Genomic DNA, 27,983 nt, shown 5'->3' on the forward strand with positions numbered 1-27,983 from the left:
CTGCTGAGCAGTGCCCGTAATATCAAAACCAGACATTGCCTTAGGATGGAAAGAACACTCTGGGTTCTTTCTTACCATCCCTCTCATTTAAAGGAGCAGTGAGGTCCAGGTTCCTAATTCTTTCCCTTTGTGAAAGTCGCCACTTTTATTCAATCAGGGAGCCTCAGGCATGCTCTTACAGTGGTGCATTAATGTCACAAACAAAGCAGATTTTATTTTTATTTGAATTGGCCAAATAAAACGTTCTATACAAGGCAAGCCGTTCAACATGAAATATTTAAATTAAAAATAAATTACTTCCATCCTATATAAACCTCTAGCTGCCACATACAAATGAAAGATATCAGTTATAAATGAAATAAGTTAAAATAAATGGTTGTAAGGAGCTAGGTGTGGTGGCATGTGCCTGTCATCCCAGCTTTCAGGAGACTGAGGTGGGAGGATGGATCCCTTGAACCCAGGAGTTTGAGACCAGTCTGGGCAACATAGCAAGATCCTGTCTTAAAAACAAACATCATTGTAGGATCCTCTGTTACGACCCGCATAGGTTACTGGTTTGCTCCCTAACTTGGTTCTAGACTCCAATATCTCTATTGAATAAGATTATTGAACAGTCCTTTGGGACAGCCCCTTCTTAAAAGACCACTTGATGCCCAAGTCTCCAAATAACATTCAGGTATGAGGATCAGGTGTTCAGAGTCTAAAACAATGGTTGAAGAGCAGAGATAGCAAGGTGGAATCCCAGAAGCCCAGGCTTCTCAGCCACCCTCTGCCTTCTTATGGTTCACCTGGAGATATGGAAACAGCATAAAAAGCATGCATAGGCACAGAGCAGCAGTCACACATAGCAGTTGAGTCTGAGACCTGTAATGTGGCCAAATACTTCTTTGTACCAACATATGGCAATTTCCAGTACTGTCTTAGGCTGAATTTACCATAGGATCTCTGGTTTCATTAAGTGAGCTAGATTAATTTAAACCTCGGAATCAGAAAACAAACCTTTGGGGGCAGAGTTTAGGCCACAGATGACAAATATACAAGGCATGTGTCAACTAATCCCTCCATGGGTAAGCATTACTAATTGACCACTGCATTCTTCTATCTCAGATTCCATCTCTACACAGCACTTCGGGCAGCCTCTACCCATCAATCATGTTTAGTGTTTGGGATGAAAATCATTTATTAACCTTGGTCCTTCTCTATATTCTAAACTATTTTGTGTGAAGGAGTAGCTCTAACACAGGCATTGAAGCCTGACACTCACATGAGTTAGGTGCCTTAGTCTAATCATTTAACCTCTTTGAATTGGCATCCATTAAATGGATAGGGCCACCTAATAGAATTGTTAGAAAGATTAGGATGATACATGTAAATTGCCTAGTATCATGCCTGAAACATAGTAGGCATTTAATAGATGATAGCTATAACCATCATTATCATCATTATTATTATGTTATAGTTTTAAGGCTACTAATGTTGACAATGGAATTGATGATGACATTTTCATTGATAGAACAAAAGCATAGTATCATATATGAGGTTGAACCATATGAAATTGATGCTTGTTTTCGACCTACAAAAATGGCAACTTTTTCTGGTTCAAGCTAACATATAAGATATAATAATGTATTTCATTCAAATCCCTTACTTGTTCCAACATTATCAGAGTCTTCCCTTCAATGGTTGCCCCCAGAGACACACTCTCTCACCATTTAAAAATTTCCCCAAATCAGTTGCTAGAGAGTAGGCAAAGCAGGTAGTCCCCTGGAGAGAAGTTGAGGACCTAGTGTCTGGTTCCACTATCTGGTATCTGGTCCGTAACCTCTGAAGGCCTCCATTTCCCCCTCTGCAGATTGGGAATAATTGTGCTTTCTTCCACAGGGGTTTTGTGAAGATAAGAGATAATGGATGAGAAAGCACTTTCAAAAGTTCAAATTATTATACCAAAGCAAGGGATTATTGATTCCACTAGACTATGCCACTTCAGAAAACATTAGCAGTCAACATTTAACTTTTAATGTTTTTCTATAGAAAAACTGCACATAAAAGAATAGAGAGTTCATGCAATCATGCCAAATGGCCATGAAAATCAACCTTGAGTATATTCTCAAGTGGATATTAGAATTACTGACTTAATATATAGTGCTTTGTCCTTGAAAATTATACCTTGTCAAGGTGAAGTAAATGCAGTAATGGAAACAGTAAGAACCATTGTGTTTACAAGTGCCTTAAAGTCAATTTACACTAGAAAATCACACACTTTAGAGCAACTCACAAGGAGGACAGAGGAATTGCTTTTTTCCTTCCTTGGAGGTCTTTAAAATGAGCTGGGAAAGTTTAATTTTTTGCTTAAAGATAGAGATACAAACTTTATGACCTCCCAAAGTCACTTTCAGACCAATGGCTTTAGCATTTCTAAGAAGGGACAGTTTTATATTTTGCCTTCGAGGGACATTTCTTTCCTGTGCTCTATCCGAGGGTGATCAATGAGTGAGGGAGGATAATGGGTTTGGACCAGCTACCAGCAGACGTGTGTGTGGCTCAGTTCCAATCCTGAAGTTTTCTCCTCTTGTTCAGGGCAACCTCGGCCAAAACAGGGCACCTGAAGAGGGTCACCTTTAGTCGGCCTCAAAGGCGCTGTTGGTGGCTCCCACATATTCAGACTTCTTCTTGTGCCTTGTCCACATTTTCCGGAGGATGCCGGGGACCCCGCAGGAAGCACTGCCCGTCAGTGGTAGAGAGGCTTCCGCTCCTTGGGGAAGGGCTGGATACTCTTCAGTCATCTTCTTGAGATGTCTGGATCTAAAGAAAAGTCAGGAGTGGGTGGGGAGGGTGTTCCGCTCACGAGCCAGACTTCATTTTTGCCCTCGAGAAGAGTGGCCAGAGGTCTATCTCCTCTGCTCCTCCTCCATGACCAGGATCCACATAGCTGTAAGGTCACTGTAGGGACCCTCACAGGAACAGCTTCCCCTGGGGAAAGCTTCCCATGGCGTGAATGGAGGAGGTGGCCCTGGACACCCTGGTTCAAGGATTTCAAGTTCTGCTCCTGTCCCCCTGCTCTGGGTCTGGTCTTGCCAAAGGCTCTGCATCCCTACCTCTCCAGCCTCTATGTGAACAAACTTGCTGGAAAGGACAGGTCCCCAAGCAGCAGCTATTGAAAAAGCATGAAGTCTGGGATAGGTTCCTGCTTCCCATCTGCTGTGTGACCTCAGGCAAGCGACTTAACCTTTACCAGCCTCAATTTCTTCATGTGCAAAATGGGGATAATCTCATCTAACTCAAGGGGCTTTTTGGAGGAGGAAAATGAGAGAGTGAAGCATCTGGCACATTGTGGGCCTCAACATGTGTTCATTACCTACACCCTTCTCCCCTTAGGTGAAAGAAATGGTGGCCTTACTTTTCTTTTCTGTAACCAGGGTCCAGGAACAAATCGAAATGACAATGACTGAGTTTAGAGAGAATGGAGCCATTTAGAACCCTTTGCAATGCAGCCATGTGGACTGAAAGGGTGGCCTCTGTCATGGCACAGTGAAGTTTTTGCTTGTTTACACCAGCAGCCAGCAACAGTTATTGCCACTTAAAAACTGTACCTCATTAAGGTAAAATAAATATGATCCAACCTTTTTGGATATTTATTGGATATAATTGAATCAAATAAAAAATTTTTTGTTTTCTCCAATTAAGTCCCCATACATTGAGTGACACATGACTTGGTTTTTATAATTCTTTCTAGCCAACCTTCTGTCATTCAGAAGTGCTCCTCACTAGCCTGTTCTTGCTCTGACCTCTCATTGCTTTCAAAGTGTACAGTGCTCAGGCTGATGGTGTAGTCTACAGCCCCACCTGCGTGTATCCAACATGTTCCCAAGTGCGTGGCTTCCCAACTACTAGATGAGTTTCCTGAAACACGCTGACAACAGCTTGTGCTAAGCTCTCCACACATTATCTCTTTCAATTCTCAGGCCAGGTGCGGAGGCTCATGCCTGTAATCCCAGCACTTTGGGAGGTTGAGGCAGGTGGATCACTTGAGGTCAGGAGTTTGAGACCAGCCTGGCCAACATGGCGAAACCCCATCTCTACTAAAAATACAAAAATCGTCTGGGCATGGTGGTGGGCGTCTGTAGTCCCAGCTGCTTGGGAGGCTGAGGCTGGAGAATTGCTTGAATACCGGAGGTGGAGGTTGCAGTGAGCCAAAATTGGGCCACTGCACTCCAGCCTGGCGACAGAGCGAGATTCCCTCTCAAAACAAAACAAAACAAAACAAAAACCCAAAAAATTAATTCTCACCACAACCCCCTAAGATGGGTACTCCCTGTGACTCCTGTTTTACCTTTTTGTTTTTGAATGGATGGGGACAGGAAGGCTGAATAACTTGCCTGAAGTCATGGTGGGTTGGTGGCAGTTCCAGGCTAGAAAGCAGATCTGAGAAAAGAACCTAACCCTTTGCCACCCTGAAACGCCTGTGGTGTGGAGGACGTAGTCCGGGGCATACAGGTATGTGCTGAATCAAATTGAAGACTCACTGTCTTGGTGCAAGGCAGAAGGCAGTGTCACTGAAGGGTGTTGGGGGTTATCCACTCCTGCCTCCCTAGCTGCTGGTTCTGGATAAAAGCGAGTAGTCACACTGCAGTTGCAAGTGTGGTTTGGAACCTCTGTACTTGACACACTTCTTAACTGGTGGACAGGGGATCCTGAACTTACTCATGAGACATTTCTGATGCCCACATGCTTATGGGAGGTTCTGAATATGGCTCGCGATTACATTCATCTAATTAACCAAAAAGCCTCCCAAATGACTTCTCCAAGTCTAAAGAGTGGCGTTAATGAAGTGGAAACCATGAAAAACTCTCCCATTTAATCCTAGGGAAACAGTTGATGAGGCGCTGCAGAGACCCAGGATTATTGGCCTCATTAAAGGTAACTTGCAGCTGGCATGGGTTTGTGTCAGCCTCTCCAGGGTCTGTCAACCAGGCAGCCTGGTGCTCTTCTGGGGAAGGAAGGATCAGGACAGTGGGAGGCCACAGGTGTTGGGGCCAGAGACGCAGCACTTACCCTCTCATCAGAACAGCTCCCTTCTCTGTGCCCATGGCTGTCGCCTCCAACGAGGCAGAGGCCGGAGTTTTCACTGAGATCCGGGGCACTGGCGGAATCTGCCATGAGGAAGCGGGAGGGAGTGTGAGGATGCATCTGCCTTCCCACTCTGGCCCTGACTGAGGCCGTCTGCAAGTGGGGATGACTGAATGGAACCACCACCACCCAGACATAGTCCTCATCATTCAGCAGGTATGGGACTGCCTGGGAGGGCTTGATAAACAGTGCCGGGCCCCACCACCCCAGCTTCTGAGTCCATGGGTCTGCTGTGGGCCTGAGAATCTGCATTGCTAACAATTCCCCAGGTGCTGCTGGTGCTGCTAGTCCTGGGACTCCACTTTGAGCCACTGACCTAGAGAAACTCAGGAGAGAGAAACGAGAAACTGGAGACAGCGCAGCTCAGTCTTATGTGGCAACTGCCACCCTCACACCTCCATCATCACTGGTGTCCAATTTGTTACTAAATTCTGCAGATTCTTGCTTTGATTAGGCTGTGTAGGGTAGGGCCAGCCCAGCCTCTCCGTTTCCTCTGCTGCAGCCTTCAAGCGACGGTGACCTCCAACCTCCTTGCTTCCGACCAGATCCACCACATTCCTTATGCCCCTCCTTGGACTCTAGAAGCATAAGGCACCCCCACCCCCGCCCAACCACCATGCAGGGCAGATCGACTCTACAGCTGTTCCTCCAGGCTCCCCAGCACAGGACGTCCTCATCTATGCAGTTCGGCCTCCCATTGGTCCCTGTGTGTGTCAGTAGCTCCACTGCCAGCAGCGGGTGCTCCCTTCTCTGATGTTCACACAGCAGCACCTCCTCCTTCACCCTCTGGCTCTAGGCCTCATCTGTCTCCCCTTTAAGGCTGCTTCCTCCAGGAAGCCTTCCCTGAGGCTGGTGGCCCATGTTGATCTTTCTCTGTCCTCAGGTCCCCACAGCACTGAGTGTCTATGTGGGTAGCAGGGTCTGGGACTGGACCACTTGGCAGCCCTCCTCACCTGTCCCAAAGAGTGGACAAGTACTCAGGAACATGGAGAGTTAACTGAAAATTAACCAGTGGCCTAACCAGGGCTAAGTCCAGAGGCCGCTTGCTGTGTTCTTCCCCCTAAGCTCTATCTAAGGCTTCAAGTCACCACATTCCTAAAATCACTGGGAAATTCCCGGTCAAGGGCACTTTCTGCATCCCTCCTCCCACCCCAAGCTGGCCGACTGCGGGCAGAGCTGCTGCCACCTTGTGGTCCATCTGAACACTTCCTTCCTGTTATGCCATGGGACAGTGAACTCCCACACCCCACATCTCTGGGTGAAAGGCCTTGTTCCCACTCTTTTCCCCTGTCCTTAGGCCAGTCTCACCCAGCACACTTCAGCACTGACTGGGATTTAGCTGTGTGAGCCCTGGATTGCTCTCCCATGCTGGGGTCACAGATCTCTGATAAGCTGTGGGACCCCAGCCCCAACTGTCTCCAGGCGTGAGGGAGGAAGGGTCTGTTGTGCTTCCTCCTTTTCCTCTTCGTTCTTTTTTTTTTTTTTTTGAAACTGAGTTTCACTCATGTTGTCCAGGCTGGAGTGCAGTGGCAGATTTTGGCTCACTGGCAACTCTGCCTCCCAGGTTCAAGTGATTCTCCTGCCTCAGCCCCCCAAGTAGCTGTGATTACAGGCATGGCTCACCACACCTGGCTAATTTTTGTATTTTTAGTAGAGATGGGGTTTCACCAGTTGGCCAGGCTGGTCTCAAACTCTTGATCTCAGGTGACCACCTGCCTCCGCCTCCCAAAGTGCTGGGATTACAGGTGTGAGCCACTGTGCCTGGCCTCTTCCTCTTCATTCTTATTCCCTCCCTTTGTAACTATATCCTCATCACCACCCTATACCCTCCCAGCTTCCTCTGGACTCCTGCTGTCACTGACTCTCTGCCAAGGACACTGTCTGAGGCCAGCTTAAGGGCTGGGGCCAGTCAGTCCAAGATCATGGCTACCTGCCTCCTCTTGACCTTGCTTTTTCTCTGGCTCAGGTGAGGGCAGCTGTTGGAACTGTCACAGCCTGATAATCTTCCCTCAACATCAACCGCCCAGACCTCCTGGTTTCCCCTGAGTACCAGGTTGGGAAGAGGAAACAGCCCTGTGTGTGGTTTTCCTAGAATAGTGATAACCTAAATGAGATTCCCTGGATTAGGTCTCCTGCCCAGACCAGGAGCGAAGCACCGATATCTCTGTCAATTTGTTTGTGATGATGAGGGCCTGGCACAATAACTTGGGTCTCTTCTGGTTCTCACATTGCACCACCTACGGATCTTGAGAGCAGATATTCAAAGAGTCTAGGATGCCTGAGCTGACCTCACTTCCAGCCACTGCTGACTCTGCTAACCAAGAAGGAACCCAACATTCACAGCTAGAGATGAGAGAGATGTACTGATAGGCCTGGAGATGTGCCACTCCATCTCCTTCAAGGAAGGACAGCTGCCCAGCTGTGGGAGGGAGGACAGCAGGGTGGGTAGCAGAAAGCTGTTAATTCCTTCAGGTGGGCTTGGCTGTAGAGGGCCACCTTGTCAAGGTCACACCCTTCCTGGCGCAGCCCACATGCCTTGATGGAGTGAGAAGGGAACATAAAAGCTTGGTCATTTTGGCCTGACTCAGACCAGTCTGAGTGGGTAATGCTTGTCCCAGACCTCCCCACAAGGTGTTGAAGCCCTAGTCCTGGATGTGATGGTATTGGGAGCAGGGCCTTTGGGAGGTGATTAGGTTTAGATGAGGTCATGATGGTAGAGATCCTATGATAGGATCAGTGCCCTCATAAGAAAAGGAAGAGATGCCAGGGATCTCCCTCTCCCCACATGCACAGAGGGAAGGCCATGTGAACCCACAGTGAGAAGGTGGCCATCTACAAGCCAGAAAGAAAGCCCTCGCCAGACACTGAATCTGCTGGCATCTTGCTCTTGGACTTCCCAGCCTCCAGAACTGTGAGACGTTGTTGTTTTAGCCACCCAGTCTATGGTATTTTCTTACAGCAGCCTGTGCTAACTAAGATACTGGTGTTTTGTGTTTCATAGCATGTGAGAACCTCACATCTCTTTTCCCCTGTGACTAATTCCCCTGGGAATTAGTCAGGCATTTCTACCTGGCAGGGTCCTGTGATAGAAACCAGCCCATCCCGCCCCCACCCCCCACCATGTATAAGATGTCTATTGGATAATAGCTTCTTTTGTTTGCCTAAGAGCTGAATTTCTTACAAGAAAGAGAGAAGCAGCCAGGGATGTTCCACAAGGGCACAAATTAGAGCCAACTGAGAGCTTTTAGGAGCAAAGAACAGCCAGTTATGCTTTTCTAATAATCCTCAGGCCTGGAACAAAGAACACTGAGTCTCTCTTCATGGCACAGGAGAATTAGACATGACCAGAAGCTTAATGCACAACAGATACAACTAAGCAGGCTTATTTTACTTACCAGAGATTTTCCATATGCTCGATTCCCACACAGATTTGATGTTTTGGGTTCAGAAATCCCCACTGCAACATTGAACAGAGGAGCTATTACTCAGTGGTACTCTGTGTTCTGCCTCCCCCTGGCTCTGCATCAATTACCTTGTTAGCCAATCAACCATGGCAGGGAGTTTCTAAAGGCCTTTGTACCAAGCAGCAAAACCAGGCAGGAGGGTCAGGCCATGAGGCAACGGTCATTCTTCTAGGGGAGCTGGAACTAAGGCCTAAATAAGATCAGTGTGTCTATGTACGTTCATTAACTACAACAAACATATCCCTCTGGTAGAGGATGTTGATGGATAGAGGCTGTGCTTGTGTGTGTGGGGAGGCTGTCCTTGTGTGTGGGGGCAGGAGGTATATGGGAAACCTCTGTACCTTCAGCTCAGTTTTGCTGTATACCTAAAACTGCTGTAAAATTAAAGTCTATTTAAAAATAAGATCACACGTGTGGATCATTTAGCACTGTGTCTGCATGCAGTAGGTGCTCAGAATGTGCCTTCAGCTCTTCCTTCCTTCCCAAGGCCTCAGATCACAAGAGGTTAAAGAGGTTCTCAGAGTTAAGTCTTTAGAGCCGGGATCAGTTATTTAACACGGTGCTCTGGATACCCCTCTAAAAATGAGCAGAGAACACTTCATGCGTGTGCTGGGAAGGAAGTGCAGCCCCATAACATGGAAGGACCGGAGTGTATCAGATCAGAATCATGGGACACTGGCTTTACGAGAGGTATGGATGGAGAACCTTCTTTCTAATGCCTTTATTCCTGATGTCCCAACCTAATTCTGAGTAGTTTTTGCCCTGAAGCTTCTGAGGATTCAGGTGTTGAGCTGAGGTAGCTGACAAAATGTAGGGGAAAGCTGGCTTTCAGCACAGGTCTCTCTGGGGCAGGTGTCCCAGGACAAGCCCCATCTGACTATACTACAGAATCTAGAAATAACTCCCCTCCCACAAGAAAATACCTTAATGCAAATGAAATCAAGTATTACAAGACTACCAAGATTAAACTATAATGAATGGAGCCCTGGCATAACTAATAATAATAGCAGCTCACATTTTTGTCTGTACGCCAGGCACTGTACTGAACACAAACCATAAAAGTATTACCTCATTTAATCCTCACCACAGCCTTTCTTTTCTTTTCTTTTGAGACAGGGTCTCACTCTATCATCCAGGCTGGAGTGCAGTGGCATGCGCAATCTCTAGCTCACTACAGCCTTGACCTCCTGGGCTCAATCAATTCTCCTACCTCAGCTTCCGGAGTAGCTGGGACCACAGGTGCACACCACCATGCCTGGCTAATTTTTGTTTGTGGAGATAGGGTTTCGCCATGTTGCCCAGGCTGGTGTGGAATAGTCTGTACTTTCCAGTCAAGGAAACGAGGCTTTAGAGATACATAACAGTTATGATAAAGCCAGGTAAGGGTGATTTAGGGAGTAGCGAACTGACTTTGGGTGGTCTTTCAGGGTTAAGGAGGCTTGACCAAGGGACCCTCTACCCTGGCTAGAAGAAAGTGGAATTTGCGAGGTGGAGAGACACAGGGAAGGCAATCTGCAGAGAACAGTGTCAGGGAAAGTCCTGGGAAGCAGGATATCATGGAGCTGTCACAGAACTACTCCACAGCTCAGGGCTGTTCTACATGATAGAACGGTGAGGACAGGGGTGTCATAGGAGGTAGCCTCGGAGAGGTCAGTGTGGTCTGGAGGGCAGAGGCCAGGAGCAGACACAGTACTTAAAGCTGAGGGCGTACAGGGGCAGATTTCTGCTCCATGTGGACCTCTCTGGTAGCCTGGTGGGAGGGGCTGGAGGTTGGGCCCTTCTCTGATGATGTTCTCTACACAGTCGAGATGAAGGGAGGGGGAGCCAGGGTAGCTCGAGGTAGGTATCAAGAGGGCTAGGAGAGAAATACCTAGGAGTTGATGCTGTCAGTGTTTCATGTCGAAGGGGTGGGGAGGACAAGGTGGCATTAGGGAAAACATCCTGGGGACTTGCTGGGATGAAGGATAATAGCTCCCACTGAGAAAGGAGGAAAGGCTTGAACAAGTTGGTTCTGAGGTGCCTGAGGATATCTCAGAAGAAGTCCTGGAGGCAGCCAATTCTCCCAGGCCCAGGCCTGGGGACTGCCCCATTTCCAGGCACCTGAGAGTTTCTCAGTCAGGTCTCTGCATTCAGATTTCCTATAATTCCCAGGATACCCCAGAGCATCTTTCTCCCAGGTGAGACAACTACTGCGTCCAGGTGCCGTTTATGGCTCAGGAAAAAAGCAGTTTCAAAATCTGAGCTCCCTGGAGACAGGCACCTTTCTTGACAGGAGGACGGTCTGGCTTTGACTCAGAAACATTCCCTCCCTCCCACCCACTCTGGAATCTCTCAGATTAGAGGAGGTGAAGGAATTGAACCAATCCCCAGCCCAGTCTCTCTCTCTCTCTCTCTCTCTTTTTTTGAAACCTCACTGGCATATTTTCTGCATGAGCTGACTGTCACGTGCTGGGCAGATTCTCTCCATATCATAACTTATTGCTCTTGTCTTTTAGAATAAAAGACTGACTCAGGCAGCCCAAGCTTCCACAAACTACTTAGAAAGGAATGAAAGTGATCCCTAAAACTAGACAGTTGGAAAGACATTCCCTGTGGGGAAGAGGCACTAGCTAAGGAATCAAAAGACCTGAGATTTAATCTTGTCTCTGTTGCTTACAAGCAGTTCGACCTTCGGTAGGTCAAACAGTTTCTATGGTTTCAGTTTCTTCTGGAAATTGGCAGAGGGGCAATTGCAGTAAATCAGAGGCTCTCTACGTTCAGGGTGCATTAGAATCACGTGGGGCGGGGGCAGTGAAGGGTGGTGGGGAGAGGGTTGTTAAAACACAGATTAATGTGCCCTAAACCTGGAGTTTCTAATTCCATAAAATTTGCATTTCCAACAATTTTCCGGGGACTGCTGCTGCTGCTCCCGGGACTCCACTTTGAGAACCACGCATTAGATCATCTCTAAATCCTTGCTGCTCAATATGTTGTGCCCAGAGCAGCAGCATCTGGAAGCTTGTTAGAAACATAAAATCTTGGGGCCTACCCAGTCCTACTATATTTGAATCTGCATAAAAACAAGATTCCTAGGTGATTCTTTTGCATATTAAAATTTGAGAAGCATGGCTCTAAACTCACTTTATGATTTTATAGAAAAGATAAATATTCTTCTCTTCTTCTTTCCACACACACATGCACCCACCCACCCATCCACCTATATATAGACACAGAGAAAAATCTATCTCGTCTTAATTTGCAAGGCAGATTGTGGTTTTCCTAATGCTTTCAAACTCTGCATACATATACGTGTATGTAACCACTTAATAGAGAATATAGCTTGATGTATGAGTTCTTATGCAAAGGATCAGAGGAGCAGGATTAGGTTCTTAGCAATCAAAGAAATCTTGGTGGCCTGGTCTAGCATCTACAAAGGGAAAACTCAAAGATGGATGGAGGAAGGGACTATACTCAGTAGAGTCTTATTTCAGTTCTTGTAATATACAAAATTGCCGACGCCCAAAGGCTTTCCAAAGGACACCAAGTACTTTCTATTGTGTATTTTTGGAGTTAAAATATGAATAACTTTAGGTTGTGGGCATAACAGAAATAACCTAAACCAGCAATTAAAGGCAAAATACCATCATAGACTTGGGTGGGCTAGAGGCAGATTCCTGGTTAGCTGCTTGGGGTGGAAGCCATTAAAAAAAAATAGCATTCAAGGTAAAACTATAATGTTTCCAGTTTTCAAGACAAACTTACTCCTACATTCTTGTTATAGATTGTTGTTTGGGTCATTCAAATTTAGAATGGTAAGATTTTATGATGGCAGTTTATGAAGAGCCTGTACAATTTTACACAGACACACACACACACACACACACACACATTCTCTCTCTCTCTCTGTTAAATAAATTATGCGAGCCTCCTTTGCTTCATGGGTCATGATTTTCTCTCCCCCAGAGCATTCTGATTTACACTATCTCTAGAATAAAGTAGGGCCTCCTGTGGAGCAAGATGGTAGATAAGGGCCCATCTCAGTGGGTCATGCTTATAATCCCAGCACTTTGGGAGGCCTTAGCCAGTGGATCACTTGCATTCAGGAGTTCCAGACCAGCCTGGGCAATATAGCAAGACCCCGTCTTTTAAAGATTAAAAAAAATTAGTTGGCCGGCCGGGCGCGGTGGCTCAAGCCTGTAATCCCAGCACTTTGGGAGGCCGAGACGGGCGGATCACGAGGTCAGGAGATCGAGACCATCCTGGCGAACATGGTGAAACCCCGTCTCTACTAAAAAAATACAAAAAACTAGCCGGGTGAGGTGGCGGGCGCCTGTAATCCCAGCTACTCGGGAGGCTGAGGCAGGAGAATGGCGTAAACCCGGGAGGCGGAGCTTGCAGTGAGCTGAGATCCGGCCACTGCACTCCAGCCTGGGCGACAGAGCGAGACTCTGTCTCAAAAAAAAAAAAAAAAAAGAAAAAAAATTAGTTGGGCATGGTGGCTGTGCACCTGTAGTCCCAGGAAGGCTGAGGCGGGAGGAAGGCTTGAGCCCAGGGCAGTGAGCTGTGATTGCTGCCACTGCACCCGAGCCTGGGCAACACAGTGAGACCCTGTCTCAAACGAAAAAAAAAAGGAAAAAGTATTTACTCATTACGCACACCTAGGAGTGATTGTTTTATAGGTAGAAGATGTGTGGGGCTAAGTAAGGTAAGGCCTGAGAGCAGGTGCTTTTGTGGTGGAAACAGCATTTACTTGGGAAAAAACACAGGTGCTTGGTCACCTGGCGCGACTGAGGCCTCAGCCACCGCCAACGCTGCCCTGACCTGGGCGTGTGGATGGCTCTGAGTGGGTCCCTGCGCCCAGGGAGGTGCGGGAAGCTGGGGCCGGGACTCACGTACCGTGTCTGGCAGAGGTTTTGGTGGGGTGGGCTGTGGGCAGCCGCGCGGTCTGGAGCCTCCCGAACCTGCGGCCGTCCCCCGGGTCCCTGCGGTCTCCGCGGTGGGGCAGCAGCTCCAGGGGTTGGTGCGTGTACAGGTCCGACTCGATCACCACCTGCCGGGCGGGGGAAGCGCGGTTAGCCCACTCCTCTGCTCGGGCCTCGGGACCCACGGCCCCCAGGGCGGGAGCTTTGCAGATGGAGCTCGCGTCGAGCGAGTCTCTTGATTCTTCCTGACTCCAGTGAATTCTAGTAGCAGCGACAAAACCTGGGCAGGAAACCGGCCAGAAGTGGCTGCTTTATTTGACTTCAGACTGCCAAATGGTGCCATGGGGCAAGCAAATGAGGGTTCTGGAGGGGACAGGGGTGTTTTTCAACAGCAAGCCCTTCACAGAGTTAGGAGCCTGGGCCATCAGACCAGAGATCTGGGCAGGTCAGCTGCCCAGTCGCCTGACGTGTTTTGACAATAGGACAGGCCTTGAAACGACGGCAGTTCTGGAGATCGAGGTCTTACAGTCTTTGTAGCTGAGTGGACAACACCCTTGTTCATGCAGACGACAACTTTTTGGATGCTCTAGCAGAGCGAAGACCTAGGGAGAGGGCTCAGGCCCAACTTAGTCTCAGATTTTTAAAAAGAAGCCGCTGGCAAAGTGGAGCAGGGGGCACGGGGTGCTCTCCTACCCGCGCCCCCACTTCCCAGAGCAGAGTGCCTGCGTCAGGGTGGAGCTGGGAGATGAATTTCCACTGGGTGTGGTTCTGTGCACGGAAATCTTGATAAGCCAGAACAAAGGGCCCAAAGCTAAAATGTTTTCAGTCATCACCACCTGCTGAGTAGTTATATTGGGAAGTTACTCTGTTAGAGTCCACCAAAATGGGCCTTAAAAATTTTTTTATTTTTTGAGATGGAGTCTCACTCTGTCACCCAGTCTGGAGTGCAGTGGTGTGATCTCGGCTCATTGCCAGCTCCGCCTCCCGGGTTCACGCCATTCTCCTGCCTCAGTCTCTCAAGTAGCTGGGACTACAGGTGCCCGCCACCACGCCTGGCTAATTTTTTATATTTTTAGTAGAGACGGGGTTTCACTGTGTTAGCCAGGATGATCTTGATCTCCTGACCTCGTGATCTGCCCGCCTTGGCCTCCCAAAGTGTTGGGATTACAGGCGTGAGCCACCATGCCCAGCCGGTATTATTATTATTATTTTTTGGAAAAGAATGTAATAAAAATACTTAAATCATTGAGATAATTTAAATGTAAAAACTTGAGACAAATAGTAGCCATTTTATCTTACTATGGAGAGTCGTGAAGGGGAATCTTGGTAGTTTGGGCTCTGATCCTGCATATTTATATATAGGCAGGACACTGGGTCATTCATTCTGGGGGGGGGGGGGGGGGTGGGCAGCCCTTTCATCACAGCTGTTCCTGATTTTATTTTCATTCTCTCAGCATCGCTCTCAGAGAGGAGGAGTGAGGACTGCTGCGGAGTTCTCAGACCCACTTTGTAGAAGGAGGAAGTAAGGCAGGATGTGAAGCCTGGAGTCCACAGGAAGACTGCCGCTGCCTTCCAACATTTCCTCCTCTGAAAGGGAGACAAATGTTCCCTTTCAGGAACAAGAACCACCACCTCCCCATCTCTTCTCTGCATGGTGGGGAGGGAGAATGGGGAGGGAGAGAGTGGAGTGACATTAGCGGCTCAGCCCAGCAGCCAGATGGATGTAGGAGGTTTCCTGGGGGTGGCAAGGAGGCCAGCTATTTCCCAGGTCGCGATTGGGGTCATGCCTCCTCCAGCCCACCAAAGCATGCCAGTAGCAGGAAAGGAAAGAGGAGAAGGGCCCGGCTCTGAGCCTTCCTGTTTCTTAGCTGGGCCTGATACTTGGTTCTCATTTTCCACAATAACAGAGGCTCTGAGATGGCTGCAGCTCAGTGGGTTAGGCCCGTCCCAGGAAACAGACAGCTGAATGGATGGATGTGGCCTCCTGAAAGTCTCCTGGCAGCCTGGTTTATTTTCTGGTCTATAGGACACAGTCTGAGTTTGCTGCTGGTGGTCTTAGAACACACCGGTCTGAGAGGAGGCTCTTTACATCCTGAGGATAGGAGCAAGATTAGAGAATTAGGATGGTGGTATGGGATGTTAATGAGCAGGGAGGAGGAGAGATAAGGGTTGAATGCTGGAAGTTTCCTTTTCTAGGTCAGCAAACTGTCAGCTGAAGTTGGGGAATGTACTAGAGTAACAAGCGTTACCACAATAAAGTAATACTCCTTTGCTGGTCATAGAGAGGTCAAGGTAGGAAAAGCAGAAGACACGAGCTAACACACAAGCCTCAGGATCCCATCCGCTGACATCTTTGATTCACACTTCTGCTTATTTGTTGCCTAGATTGCTGATAGGCAGTTAGAAAGACAGTCAAGAAGACCGAGATAATAGAGAATCACAATGCTTTGGGGCTGAGGGGATCCACAGAAATGTTCTAGCCCAATTCTAGCCTAATTTTATACATAGGGATACTGAGGCCAAGAGAGGCCATGTGTCTTACTCAAGACCACAGAACTGTAAGGGACAGAGCCAGGATGAGAACTATGGTTTCATGCCTCCTAAGTGCGTGATCTTGGTAAACCCATAGAAGTGCCTATATTCAGGCTGGGTGCAGTGGCTCATGCCTATAATCCCAGCACTTTGGGAGGATGAGGTGGCAGATGGCTTGAGCCCAGGAGTTCAAGACCTGGGCAACATGGCAAAACCCTGTCTCTACAAAAAATACAAAAACGAGCTGGGTGTGATGCCACGTGCCTGTGGTCTCACCTACTTGGGAGGCTGAAATGGGAGGATCGCCTGAGCCCAGGAGGTTGGGGCTGTAGTGAGCTTTGACCATCCCACTGCACTCCAGCCTGGGGGACAGAGTGAGACCCTGTCTTAAAAAAAAAGAAAAGGCCTACAGCCAGATAGGAATTTTCAAGTGCAAGTGCAATTGGTTGCTCTGTGCATTTCTTTTCTTTTTCTTTCTTTCTTTTTTTTTAAAAATTTTGAGACGGAGTCTCACTCTGTCGCCCAGGCTGGAGTACAGTGTGGCATGATCTTGGCTCACCGCAACCTCTGCCTCCCGGGTTCAGGCAATTCTCCTGCCTCAGCCTCTCAAGTAGCTGGGACTACAGGCACGTGCCACCATGCCCCGCTAATTTTTGTATTTTTAGTAGAGATGGGGTTTCACCATGTTGGTCAGGCTGAGCTCGAACTCCGGTATCAGGTGATCCAACTGCCTTGGCCTCCCAAAGTGCTGGGATTATGGGTGCGAGCCACCGTGCCCGGCACTCTGTGCATTTCAAAAAATCAGGAGAACCCCACAAATATTTCTCCTCACAAGCTTGAAATCTGGGAAGAATGTGACCTTTGCAATCTCATTTATCCATCTTTTCTGATGGCTGACCGCCTGCTTATTCTGAAGGGGCCACAAATCTCCATTGTCGTGGCTCCATGCCAGAAGGCTTAACTGACCCACATCTTTGTGTAAGTTTATCTCCTTGAGCTAGTCCTATGATAGTGGGCATCGGGATGATCAAAATATCAATAAAATTGTCTAAGAATTAAAAAAATTAAAGACTGAGAGAACATCTAGAGAAGGAACAGTGTGAGGCTTTGCCTTGAATTTGGAAGAAATACAATTCAAGAAGAATCAGAGAGGAAGGAAAGCTGACATTAAGCATCGCTCGGGGAGGAAAGAGATATTTGAGAAGAAGGAACCTGATATCCATCCACATGGTAGTCTAAGGGATGAGAAGAGACACAAATACAAACTTAAGACCATAGGAAGTTGTAAATATGAGTACAGTTGCAAAATAAGAATTATTTTCCTCATCAAGATAACCAATCACAATTGCTTTTAGATCATCAAGTTGGAGAAGACAAAGACTCAAAGGGAAGCCAAGGGTCAGTTGGTTAGGGACACAAGAGACCAGAGACAATTCTTTCCTTTTTGGGATTCACTTTTCCCATCTGCAAAAGGAGGAGGTGGACTAAAAGACATTGCCTGTCTTCTAATTTGAATGGTCTGTATGACTGGGGCTGAGTTTTACAAGCAGAGGCTGGGCTAAGCTAACTGTTAGGGGAAATCAGAAATTCAGAAGCAAGTGCAAAAGGCCAGAGAGCACTCCTGCACTGTCCACCTGGAGGAAGACTGAATATGGGAAGACAAGAGCCAAACTTCTTGACCAAAAGACTGAAAGATCTGTGGTGAAACTTTCTTAAACTCCAAATTACCCACGGACAACTCCTTCTCTTTCAATTTTTGGGAATACCTCACCCACTGCTCCTTGAAAGTTGGGAGCATTTTCCTTCTAGACTTTGGGATTGAATTTTGAGGGACCATGAGAAGGATCAGAATCAGTTTCCCTACAATCAAATTTTCCATCCATTAGAAACCCTTCTCTTTCTTAATATGCAAAAGGTTCTCAAAAAAGGCATACAGTGCTTGCTTCAGCAACACATACACTAAAATGGAAATGATACAGAGAAGATTGCCATGGCCACTGTGTAAGGGTAACATGCAAATTCATGAAGTATTCCATATTTTTACTACAAGGCCATAAAAAAGAACAAAATTGGCTGGGCATGGTGGCTCACACCTGTAATCCCAGCTCTTTGGGAGGTCGAGGCTGGCAGATCATTTGAGGTCAGGAGTTTTGGACCAGCCTGACCAACATGGTGAAACCCCGTCTCTACTAAAAATACAAAAAAAAGTTAGCCAGGCATGATGGTGGGCACCTGTAGTCCCAGCTACTCGGAGTCTGAGGCAGGAGAATCGCTTGAACCTAGGAGGTGGAGGTTGCAGTGAGCTGAGATCACGCCATGGGCACTCCTGCCTGGGCAACGGAGTGAGATTGTCTCTTAAAAACAAAAAAAAAAAAAAACGAAAAAACCAATAAAACAAACAAGAAAAACCACGTCCTTTGCATCAACATGGATGCAATGCAGCTGGAGGATATTATCCTAAGCAAAATAACACAGAAACTGAAAACTATATACTGCGTTCTCTCACTTATAAGTGGGAGCTAAATATTGGATACATGCAGACACAAAGATGGAACTAATAGACACTGGGAACTCCAAAAAGGAGGAGAAAGGGAAGGGGGAAAGGGTGGAAATACTACCTATTGGGTATTATGTTCACTCCTTAGGCGATGCTATCATTAGAAGCCCAAATCTCAGCATCATGCAATATACTTATGTAAAAAACCTGCGCACATACCCCCAAATCTAAAATAAGGAAAAGGCATATAACTGAGAGAAATATAGGCAAAAGACATGAGTAAGAAACCTGAAGGGAAAAAAATGTTGAAATGATCAATACATCTATGAAAAGACAAAGAATCACATCAATAATTATAGAAGTACAAATTAAACAGGATATGTTTACCTATCTGATTGTCAAAGACTAACAACATTGATGCCACAGAGTATAGGCTCAGCTGTTCTGGAAAAGCTGTTTTAAAACATAATTGCTGGAAATTTGCCAATGGCTATAAAATTGTTTCAATGTTTATCTCCTTGGGCCTAGGATTTTCATATCTATGAATTTATCCTCAGAATCATTTAAGAACATAAAAATATGTTCAAGAATTTGTTGTGGCATTATTTAATAGAAAAAAATGGGGAATCCTATTTATTGATAATTTGGTTAAATAATGAATCTAGAAAACTTCAGGTTTGGTTTGGGTAAAAAAAATTATAGCACATTCATACAATATTGTATTATACAGCCACTATAAAGAATGAGGTAGGCCAGGCACAAGGGCTCAGGCCTGTAATCTCAGCACTTTGGGAGGCTGAGACACTAGGTTTGCTTGAGCCCAAGAGTTCAACACCAGCCTGGGCAACATGACAAAACCCTATCAAAAATAATAATAGTAATAATAATAATAAAGATTTAAAAATGTTTGTGTATATAAAAAAAGAATAAGGTAAAGCTATACAAATGAATTCGCATAGAAAGATATTCAAGATTTATTAAGAGAAAGAAGCAAATTACAAAGCAGTACATTATCAGACAATAAGGCATAATATAGTTTAGTATATGGAAATTTTTCACTTAAAAAAAAAAAACCTGGGCCGGGCATAGTGGCTCATGCCTGTAATCCTAGCACTTTGGGAGGCCGAGGTGGGCGGATCGCCTGAGGTCAGGAGTTCGAGACCAGTCTGGCTAGCATGGTGAAACTCCGTCTCTACTAAAAATATTTAAAAAAATAGCTGGGCATGGTGATGGGTGCCTGTAATCCCAGCTACTCAGGAGGCTGAGGCAGAAGAATTGCTTGAACCCAGGAGACGGAGGTTGCAGTGAGCCGACATGGTGCCACTGCCCTCCAGCCTGGGCGACAGAGTGAGACTCTGTCTCAAAACAAAACAAAACAAAACAACAACAACAAACCAAAACCAAACAAACAAAAAAAACTGGCTGGGCACTGTGGCTCACACCTGTAAATTTCAGCACTTTGGGAGGAGGCCGAGGCGGGGGGATTGCTTGAGTCCAAGAGATTGAGACTAGACTGGGTGACATAGTGAAACCCTGTCTCTACTAAAAGTACAAAAATTAGCTGAGCATGGTGGCGCATGCCTGTAGTCCCATATACTTGGGAGTATCACTTGAAGGGAGGATCACTAAAAAGGGAGGATCACTTGAGTCCCGGGGGGTCAAGACTGTGGTGAGCCAAGACCATGCCATTGCACTCCAGCCTGGGTGACAGAGTGAGACCCTGTCTCAAAAAAAAAAAAAAAAAAAAAAAAAGAAAAAGAAAAAAATGCCCAATACTTATTGAATGCTTATACACGTCAGGCTCTGGACTAAACATTTTATATGCATTAAATCATTTGCCAAAAAAAAAAATGAGAAAAAAATGAAATAAATAAATGTGGCTTTTGTTGCAGAAGAAAAAAAAATCATTTGCTCCTTCCCATGGTTCTTGAGATATGTTCTCTCATTATCCTTATTTTAATGCTAAGGAAGTTGAGTTCCACAATAGCTAAACAACTTGCTCAGGGTCGCATAGCTAGAAATGGATAGAACTGGGATTTATAGAACTGGGATTTAAACCCAGGCCATTTGACTCTGAAGTCTACACATCTAACCCCTCTCTTCTGTAGCTTCTCAGGATTTGCTGATAGTATACAGTAGTCCCCTTTCATCTATGGTTTCAGTTACCCTTGGTCAAGTAGAGTCTGAAAATATTAAATGGAAAATTCCAGAAATATTTCATAGGTTTTAAATTTTGCACCATTCGGAGCAGTGTGATGAAATCTCACACCAATCCACATGGCCCCTCCTGGGGCATGAATCATCCCTTTGTCCAGGGTCTCCATTCCGTGGACAACCTCCACTTGTTAGTCACTTAGTAGCCATCCCGGTTATTAGATTTAGAGGACATAGTGATACAGGGTTTAGTACTATCCATGGTTTCAGGCATCCACTAGAGGTTTTGGAACGTATTTCCTGCAGATAAGGGGGGGAACTACTGTATTGTATAAAATTTTATATAGCATATACTGCTTTTGGAAATAAAAAGGTAATACATTTATATTCATGTATATATTTACATGTATAGTATATGTACATGTTATATACAAACAACAACTAGTAAAACCCCATCTCATTCAAAGGACATTAATTTTTTTTTTTTTTTTTTTTTTTGAGGCAGGATCTCACTGTTTGCCCAGGCTGAAGTACAGTAGCATGACCATGGCTTACTGTAGCCTTGAACTCCCTGGCTCACATGATCCTTCAATTTCAGCCTCCCAAGTAGCTAGGACAACAGGAGCATAGCACCATGCCTGGCTAATTTTTTTTTTTTTTTTTTTGAGATGAAGTCTTGCTCTGTTGCCCGGGCTGGAATGTAGTGGCACAATCTTGGCTCACTGCAACCTCTGCCTCTCAGGTTCAAGCAATTCTCCTGCCTCAGCCTCCTGAGTAGCTGGGATTACAGGTATGCACCACCATGCCCAACTAATTTTTGTATTTTTGGTAGAGATGGGGTTTCTCCATGTTGGCTAGGCTGATCTTGAACTCCTGACCTCAGGTGATCTGCCCGCCTCAGCTTCCCAAAGTGCTAGGATTACAGGCGTCAGCCACTGAACCTGGCCGCCTGGATAATTTTTTGACATTTTTGTAGAGTCGGGGTCTCATTATGTTGCCCAGGCTGGCCTCGAGTTCTTGGGCTCTAGCTAACCTCCTGCTTCAACCTTCCAAAGTGCTGGGATTATAGGTGTGAGCCACAGTGCCCAGTCGAAAAACATTTTTAATGGAGAATAGGCTTTTGAAAATTGAGATACTTCAAAAATTGAAATGCTATCCTATGAAAAATTGTCATAGAAATAGAAACTCCAGTACAACCAGGAGGAGACAATTCAGTTTCAACTTTAAAGCGCAAAGATGTATTGACAGTTTTTATGTAAAGATATTTATATATAAAATGGTAATTGCACAGCATTAGGCTCTAAAGACATGTAACCTAATTTTAGAGTAATGCATATGCATGTTAAGGCAGCAAAACATAATACAAAAAGAGGAAAGCCAATGCTGGTGATGTTGGTGGTAAATGGACAAGCACTACTGGAAGCCCTCCAGTTGTTCAGAATTCCTGACAGTATGTGACAAAACTGTAAAAAGAACTAGTTTGAGCAAATCACAATTCTCTACATCTAGCACAATGTTTGTCACACACAGTAGGAATGCAAATATTTGATGAAGGAGTGGATGGATGGATGAAATTGTTCTTATCCTTTTACGTGTTTATTCTACTTTGAGGCCTATGCTCTGAGGAATTAATCTGAAAGAATAGTATTTTGGCCAGGTGCCGTGGTTCATGCCTATAATCCCAGCACTTTGGGAGGCCAAGGCAGGTGGATCATGAGGTCAGGAGAGCAAGACCATCCCGGCCAACATAGTGAAACCCCATCTCTACTAAAATACAAAAAATTAGCCGGGCATGCTGACATGTGCCTGTAGTCCCAGCTACTTGGGACGCTGAGACAGGGGAATCCCTTGAACCCCGGAGGCGGCGGAGGTAGCAGTGAGCCGACATTGCGCCACTGCACTCCAGCCTGGTGACAGAGCGAGACTCCGTCTCAAAAAAAAAAAAAAAAAAAAAAAAAAAAGAATAGTATTTTATATAAATACATTCATTGCTGTGCTATTAATAATAGTAAAAAAAAAAAAAAAAAAAAAAAGGAACATTACAAATGCCAACAATAGGAAAACACCTAGATCAGGAATGCTGTGTCCATATCATGGACTCTGTTTAAACAAGAAGAAAAAATGTGTACATAAAACAAGGCTTACTCTCTGTGTCTGGAGAAAATGGCAGAATAAGAGGTCCAGTTCTGGGTCACTCGGTGTATGGTTGACATTTGTCAATTATTTTGGTTAAGTGGAGAACAGAGAGTGCAGCACCCACCACACGGAACACTGAGAACACCCTCCTGGCCATTGAGAGCTGTGGAGGGAGAGTGAAGAAGCCTGGCATTGCTTTTTAAATGAAAGGCAACCAAACAGCATCAAAACTAAAGTTTCCTTACATTCTTGGTCAACAGGTGTTGAGAGCTTTTGGCTCTTCTTCTGGCTGGACTGGATACTGCAAAGACAGAGAGAAAGAAATGGTTTTAGACAACACCAGCGAGGCTGATATAGCTATAGTAACAACACTAAGAAGGCTTGAATCTCTGGTGAGGCAGGGGCATAGAGGAGGAGATGGTAAAAAGAGACAGGGTCATTGTGACTGAAGATGTTACTTGGCTTGAGTACAGAGTTCATAGCTGCCTTACTCACAAGAGCTGAAGTTTGGGAACAACCCAAATGTCCACCAACAGATGAATGAATAAACAAAATATGGTGTCTATATGTGATGGAATATTACTCAGCCTTGAAAAGGAATGGAATTCTGATACATGCTACACATGGATGAACCTTGAACACATGGTACTAAGTGAAATAAGCCAGACACAAAAGGTCACATAGTCTACGATTCCTCTTAATATGGGGTTCCTGGAGTAGTCAAATTTATAGAGACAGAAAAACAAACAAAAGGACAAAAAACCAAATTTGTAGAGACAGAAAGTAGAATGGTGGTTACCAGTGGCTGGAAGAGTGGGGGAATGAGTTAGTGTTCAATGGGTTCAGAGTTTTAGTTTAGGATAATGAAGAAGTGATAGGATGGATGGGGGTGATGGTTGCACAACAATGTGAATAGACTTAATGCCACTGACCTGTACACTTAAAATACTTTTTAAATGGTACATTTTGTTATGTATATTTTACCAGAATTATAAAAATACTTAAAGAAATTAACCATTAAAAATGTTACTTGGTTGGGAAAAGGTGTGGATTTTGTTGAAAATGGAGACACCAGGCGTCTGTTTTCCATGTTGCTGCTAGGATGATCCACCTACAACTTAAATCCCACCATGTCCCTGCCCGGCTTAGAACAGAAATGACTTCGTGTCAAATATCAGATGAGTGACAGACGAGTGCTGGCCTTGTTATCTTCTGCAAAGCCTGAGAAGCCTGCAGAAACGAATGCTGGTTAGCAGCCAGAGCTCCCGGCTCCCTCCCTTGGCTTGGTGTGAATCTGAACTTGATCCTTTGCCAGTTACCAGCTATGCGACTTGGGTAAATCTCTCTCTCTCTCTCTCTCTCTCTCTCTCTCTCTCTCTCTCTCTCTCTCTCTCTCTGTCGCACTTTCCTCCCTTCAAGACAGGAATCACAATGGCACCTACCTCAGAAGGCTATGGCAAAGATTAAAGGAACTCATCCTTAAAAAATCCTTGGTCTAGCACCTGATGAGGAATGAATTCCCAGGAATCAGAGGTAGTTATGATTTTCCTCTTTTTCTGCAAGATGAGGGAAGGTGGGAGGAGTAGGTGATGGCTACAGATGATACCATTCTGTTAGGATTTCTCTTTCTGGAACATTCCACGTTTCCTCCTGCTGTTCCCCAATTTCCCTCACCACCCCTTCCCCATTGTTGCTTATCCCAAATGAATTATTTTGAATGCTATGGTGTTGTTCACCCAGAGTTAAATCCACTGAAATAACTTCTGGCACAACTTTTTCATAAAGCCACGATGTTTATCTATTGTAGTTACTGTGAATTGTGCTGATGAAATCTTTCCCTTAAAGGGCTCTCATCCTTTCAAGAAAGTAAAACCACACACATGTTCTCAGTTACAGGATTGGTCTATGTCCTGTGCCTTTCAAAATACTTAAGAAGCAACATAATATTTGCTATTGCCATATTTTGGGGAGGTTTTAAGATGGCTCAGTTAAAAAAAGTATGTATGTAGGTATTGGGCTGAACTCAAATGTGTGTGTTGGAAAGAGGGATATAATACAAAAACAATAAATGTAATGATGGCTCACATTGCACTACCCTGGGTGATGGCTTGTTTATCTCTTTTAGAGCAACTTCACAAGGTAGCTACTCTTTGTGAACTCCCCTGCATAGATGGGGATGCCTGAGGGATAGAGGGCCCACACAGTCGATGTTGGAACAAGGTCCACACTCCTAACCACCAGGCTGCACTGCCTGTACTGCTGAGGTTGTACTGGGGAAGGTTTGGTTACTGAACATCCTTAAGCATGGCTAACCCGCAGCCTTTGGGAAACGGCACCCCAGGGAGGAGCCCTTGTTAGATAGAATCAAGCGACTCTATTTGTACAGTTAGGGGATATGGAATGTAATGAAGAGTTATCACTCTCTCTCATGAGCGGCGACTCAAGACCTGCTAGCGCTGTCTTCTCTCATGGAGAGCCCTCTGCTTGGAGGCTTTGGAGAAGGCCAGTGAGGCCAGGCAAGAAGTGAGAAGAGGTGGACTTAATTCATCCATGATAAAATACAAAATGGCCATAATCTTTTTCTAGAGGACAGCTTCCTGAGCAGTGAAATGTCCGTGAATACCACTGAATACTTTGTTTAATACCAGGAGGTGGCCATGAATGAAAATGACAAGGAAAAAAGATAAGATTACATATTTATCTTTGACTGATCATGTTGATTATTCTAAATACAAAATAAAATTGGAAATCACTTTGTAAGTGATGTATTTAATGGTGCTTACCACATGCCAGCTACTGTTCTAAATGGGGAAAAATTCATTTATTCCCCATATGATCCTGGAAGATAAGTTGTTTCTCCCATTTATAGCAGTGGAAACTCAGGCCCAGAGAGGTTAAGCAGCTTGCCCAAGGTCAAACAGTGCAGAAGTGGCAGCAGTCCCTTAATCACTTGGTCTTTCACTTTTTCTCTCTTTAAAAAGTTTGTAAAGCGGAATGAATGATAGAAAATAAACACATTTAACATTTTCATATTTGCTTCTACTTTGTTTTCTTCTCATATACAAGAAATACAAAATCAGAGGCAATGTTTTGGTTCTCTTTCTACCCTTCCCTAATTCTCCTTCCCTAGCTTCCCAAGACTACTGAGATCACTAATTTTATCTGTATCTTTCTGGTCTATGTTTTAGTATTTTTCTGTAGATACATATCCATAAACAATATATAGTATTGGTTTATATTTTCAGATTTACAGAAATGCTATCATACATATATAATTTTTCAGCCTGGTGTTTGGCACTCAGCATTATGCTTAGATCTACCTATGTTCATACATCTAGTTTATTCCTGTTGACAATGTACTAGTATTCCGTAGCATGACGGCACCACCCCTCTTCATGGACACTTAAGTTATTTTCAGTTGTGCCCTCTTAGAACCAATGCCACTGTGAACATCCAGGGGTAAGAGGAGTTCCACCCAAAAGCGAAACTGCTGATTCCCAGGGTCAACTTGGACTTTCAGAGTTTCCAGAGGGAATTCCAACTCCTGCACGTGGGCGGCAGACTCCCAGCTCTTTTCCCTCTTTCTGGATCTGGCAGTAAATGTCTAAAGCTTAATTTATGTCCTGCAGGCTGTCTCTTTGTGGCCAAACGGAATCTCTCCCTCCCCCGATGTGCAATGGCCCTGTCGGCGGCTGACACAGGGGAAGAAAGGAATTGTTTGAATGTGGACTCACAACACCAGCAAACACCCAGCCCACTTCATTCAAGGCTGACAATGAGACCAGGGGCTAAGCCTGAGTCATGGGGATGGATGGGAGGGGGCAAGACAGGAGCGCAGGCAAAGAGCAGAGGCGGCAGGAGAGGGGGCCATGCTTAGGAGGGGGTTGAGGGGACTGCCCAGGAACCAGACACTTGGAGTCATCAGAACCCTCACACAAAGCCCTTAACGCCATTCACTGAGGACCACAAGAGCTTATAAAGTCAAGATTCTCGTGTCGCATTCTCTGGCAGCATTAGTTCCAGGTTAAGTTTGCAAGGTGGCCCTGGGTTCTGTGGAGAAGCCAGCCCAGGGTCAGGGCGCTCTCTGTTTCATTGGACTTCAAGCAGCCGCCGGGAGTGTTTCTCCGCACATTGCATGGCACAGTTAGAAGTCATACTTTTAAGCCAGCTGTTCTCATTTCAGAACCCACTTGCTCACTGGAAAAAATGAAAGTCTCTGTCTAGCCCTGGGATTTTGTTTTCACCTGTGTCCGCAGCAATGGCTTGCTGTCACTTCCATTGTTGTACTGGACTGCTGGTCCTGAATTTAATGAAACAGTGAGCATTTAGCTGCTCTCGCCCTTCCCTTGATGGATTGTTTCTCAGTGATTGATGTTTATCCTTGTGCCTCTTTCCCCCCTTCAAAAAATCAAATACCATCAAAACAGAGAGTCCGTCAGACCCCAGAGACCTGAGGATAAACCGTAGTAAGGCAGCATGTGACTGTCCTTCCCCTCCTGCCTAATATGCCACGTTAAGGAAACGGTCAAGGGCAATTTCACTCACCCTTGGAAGGAATCACGGTGGTGAAAACTTCTATGTTCTCGTCACTGCAGCTGTAAATCTGATGCATCATTTCAGCCTTCTCTTCCCGAAGTGCCTGGCAACTGGAGGCCTCTGTCTCTGGACCCCTAGTCGCGAGGCATCCTAATCCAGTCTGGCTCAGGGATCATTGTGCGGGTCCACAAAAGACAGGCTGGTGCTGTGAGCTCATCTCGTTCCAGTCTTCACTGCAACATTTTCTAAACCCATCTGTCCTTTTTTTTTTTTTTTTTTAAATGAATCCTATTATTGCAAACCTTTGATTGAGCCTGGAGGCTTCAATCCCCTCCCAGCTAGGATGTATTTAACATTTTTATTTTGCGGTGTCTGCCGCAGTGAATTTGGAAGTCTTTTGTGAGGTGACGATGAAGTGAAATCGCCTACTCCGTTAGCGCCAAGCTTGGCTGGAGAATTTCCACCAAAAAGGAAACGTGAATTTTGGTACCAGCAATTCCTTTTCTCATTTCAGAAATGAAGAGTTTTTTTTTTTTTTTTTTCTCCCCTCCAGGAGAACGGGATATTCGGTCATGTGCTAACTTGGCTCCCTTAGAAGTTTCTATTTTAAACAAAAGGACTGTTTCTCCAGAGTTG

At 45.5% G+C, this 27,983-nt stretch overlaps 1 protein-coding gene and 1 non-coding gene across 2 annotated transcripts; one reads left to right on the forward strand and one right to left on the reverse strand.

Annotated features, from left to right (window-relative positions):
• Positions 1 to 194: 194 nt before the first annotated feature.
• VXN (vexin) lies at positions 195 to 27,659 on the reverse strand. Its single transcript, XM_010371581.2, has 6 exons — positions 27,357 to 27,659; positions 23,057 to 23,112; positions 13,467 to 13,620; positions 8,523 to 8,584; positions 5,053 to 5,150; positions 195 to 2,802 (listed from the first exon to the last, which is right to left on the reverse strand). The coding sequence occupies exons 1-6, from the start codon at positions 27,424 to 27,426 to the stop codon at positions 2,619 to 2,621; spliced, it is 624 nt and encodes a 207-aa protein (XP_010369883.2). The 5' UTR covers positions 27,427 to 27,659; the 3' UTR covers positions 195 to 2,618.
• Positions 17,960 to 18,066, forward strand: LOC115899751. The gene has a single exon (XR_004059362.1). It is a non-coding gene; the product is annotated as a U6 spliceosomal RNA (small nuclear RNA).
• Positions 27,660 to 27,983: the final 324 nt, after the last annotated feature.

Source organism: Rhinopithecus roxellana, chromosome 9 (genome assembly GCF_007565055.1).
Source record: "Rhinopithecus roxellana isolate Shanxi Qingling chromosome 9, ASM756505v1, whole genome shotgun sequence".
Taxonomy (NCBI): Eukaryota; Metazoa; Chordata; class Mammalia; order Primates; family Cercopithecidae; genus Rhinopithecus; species Rhinopithecus roxellana.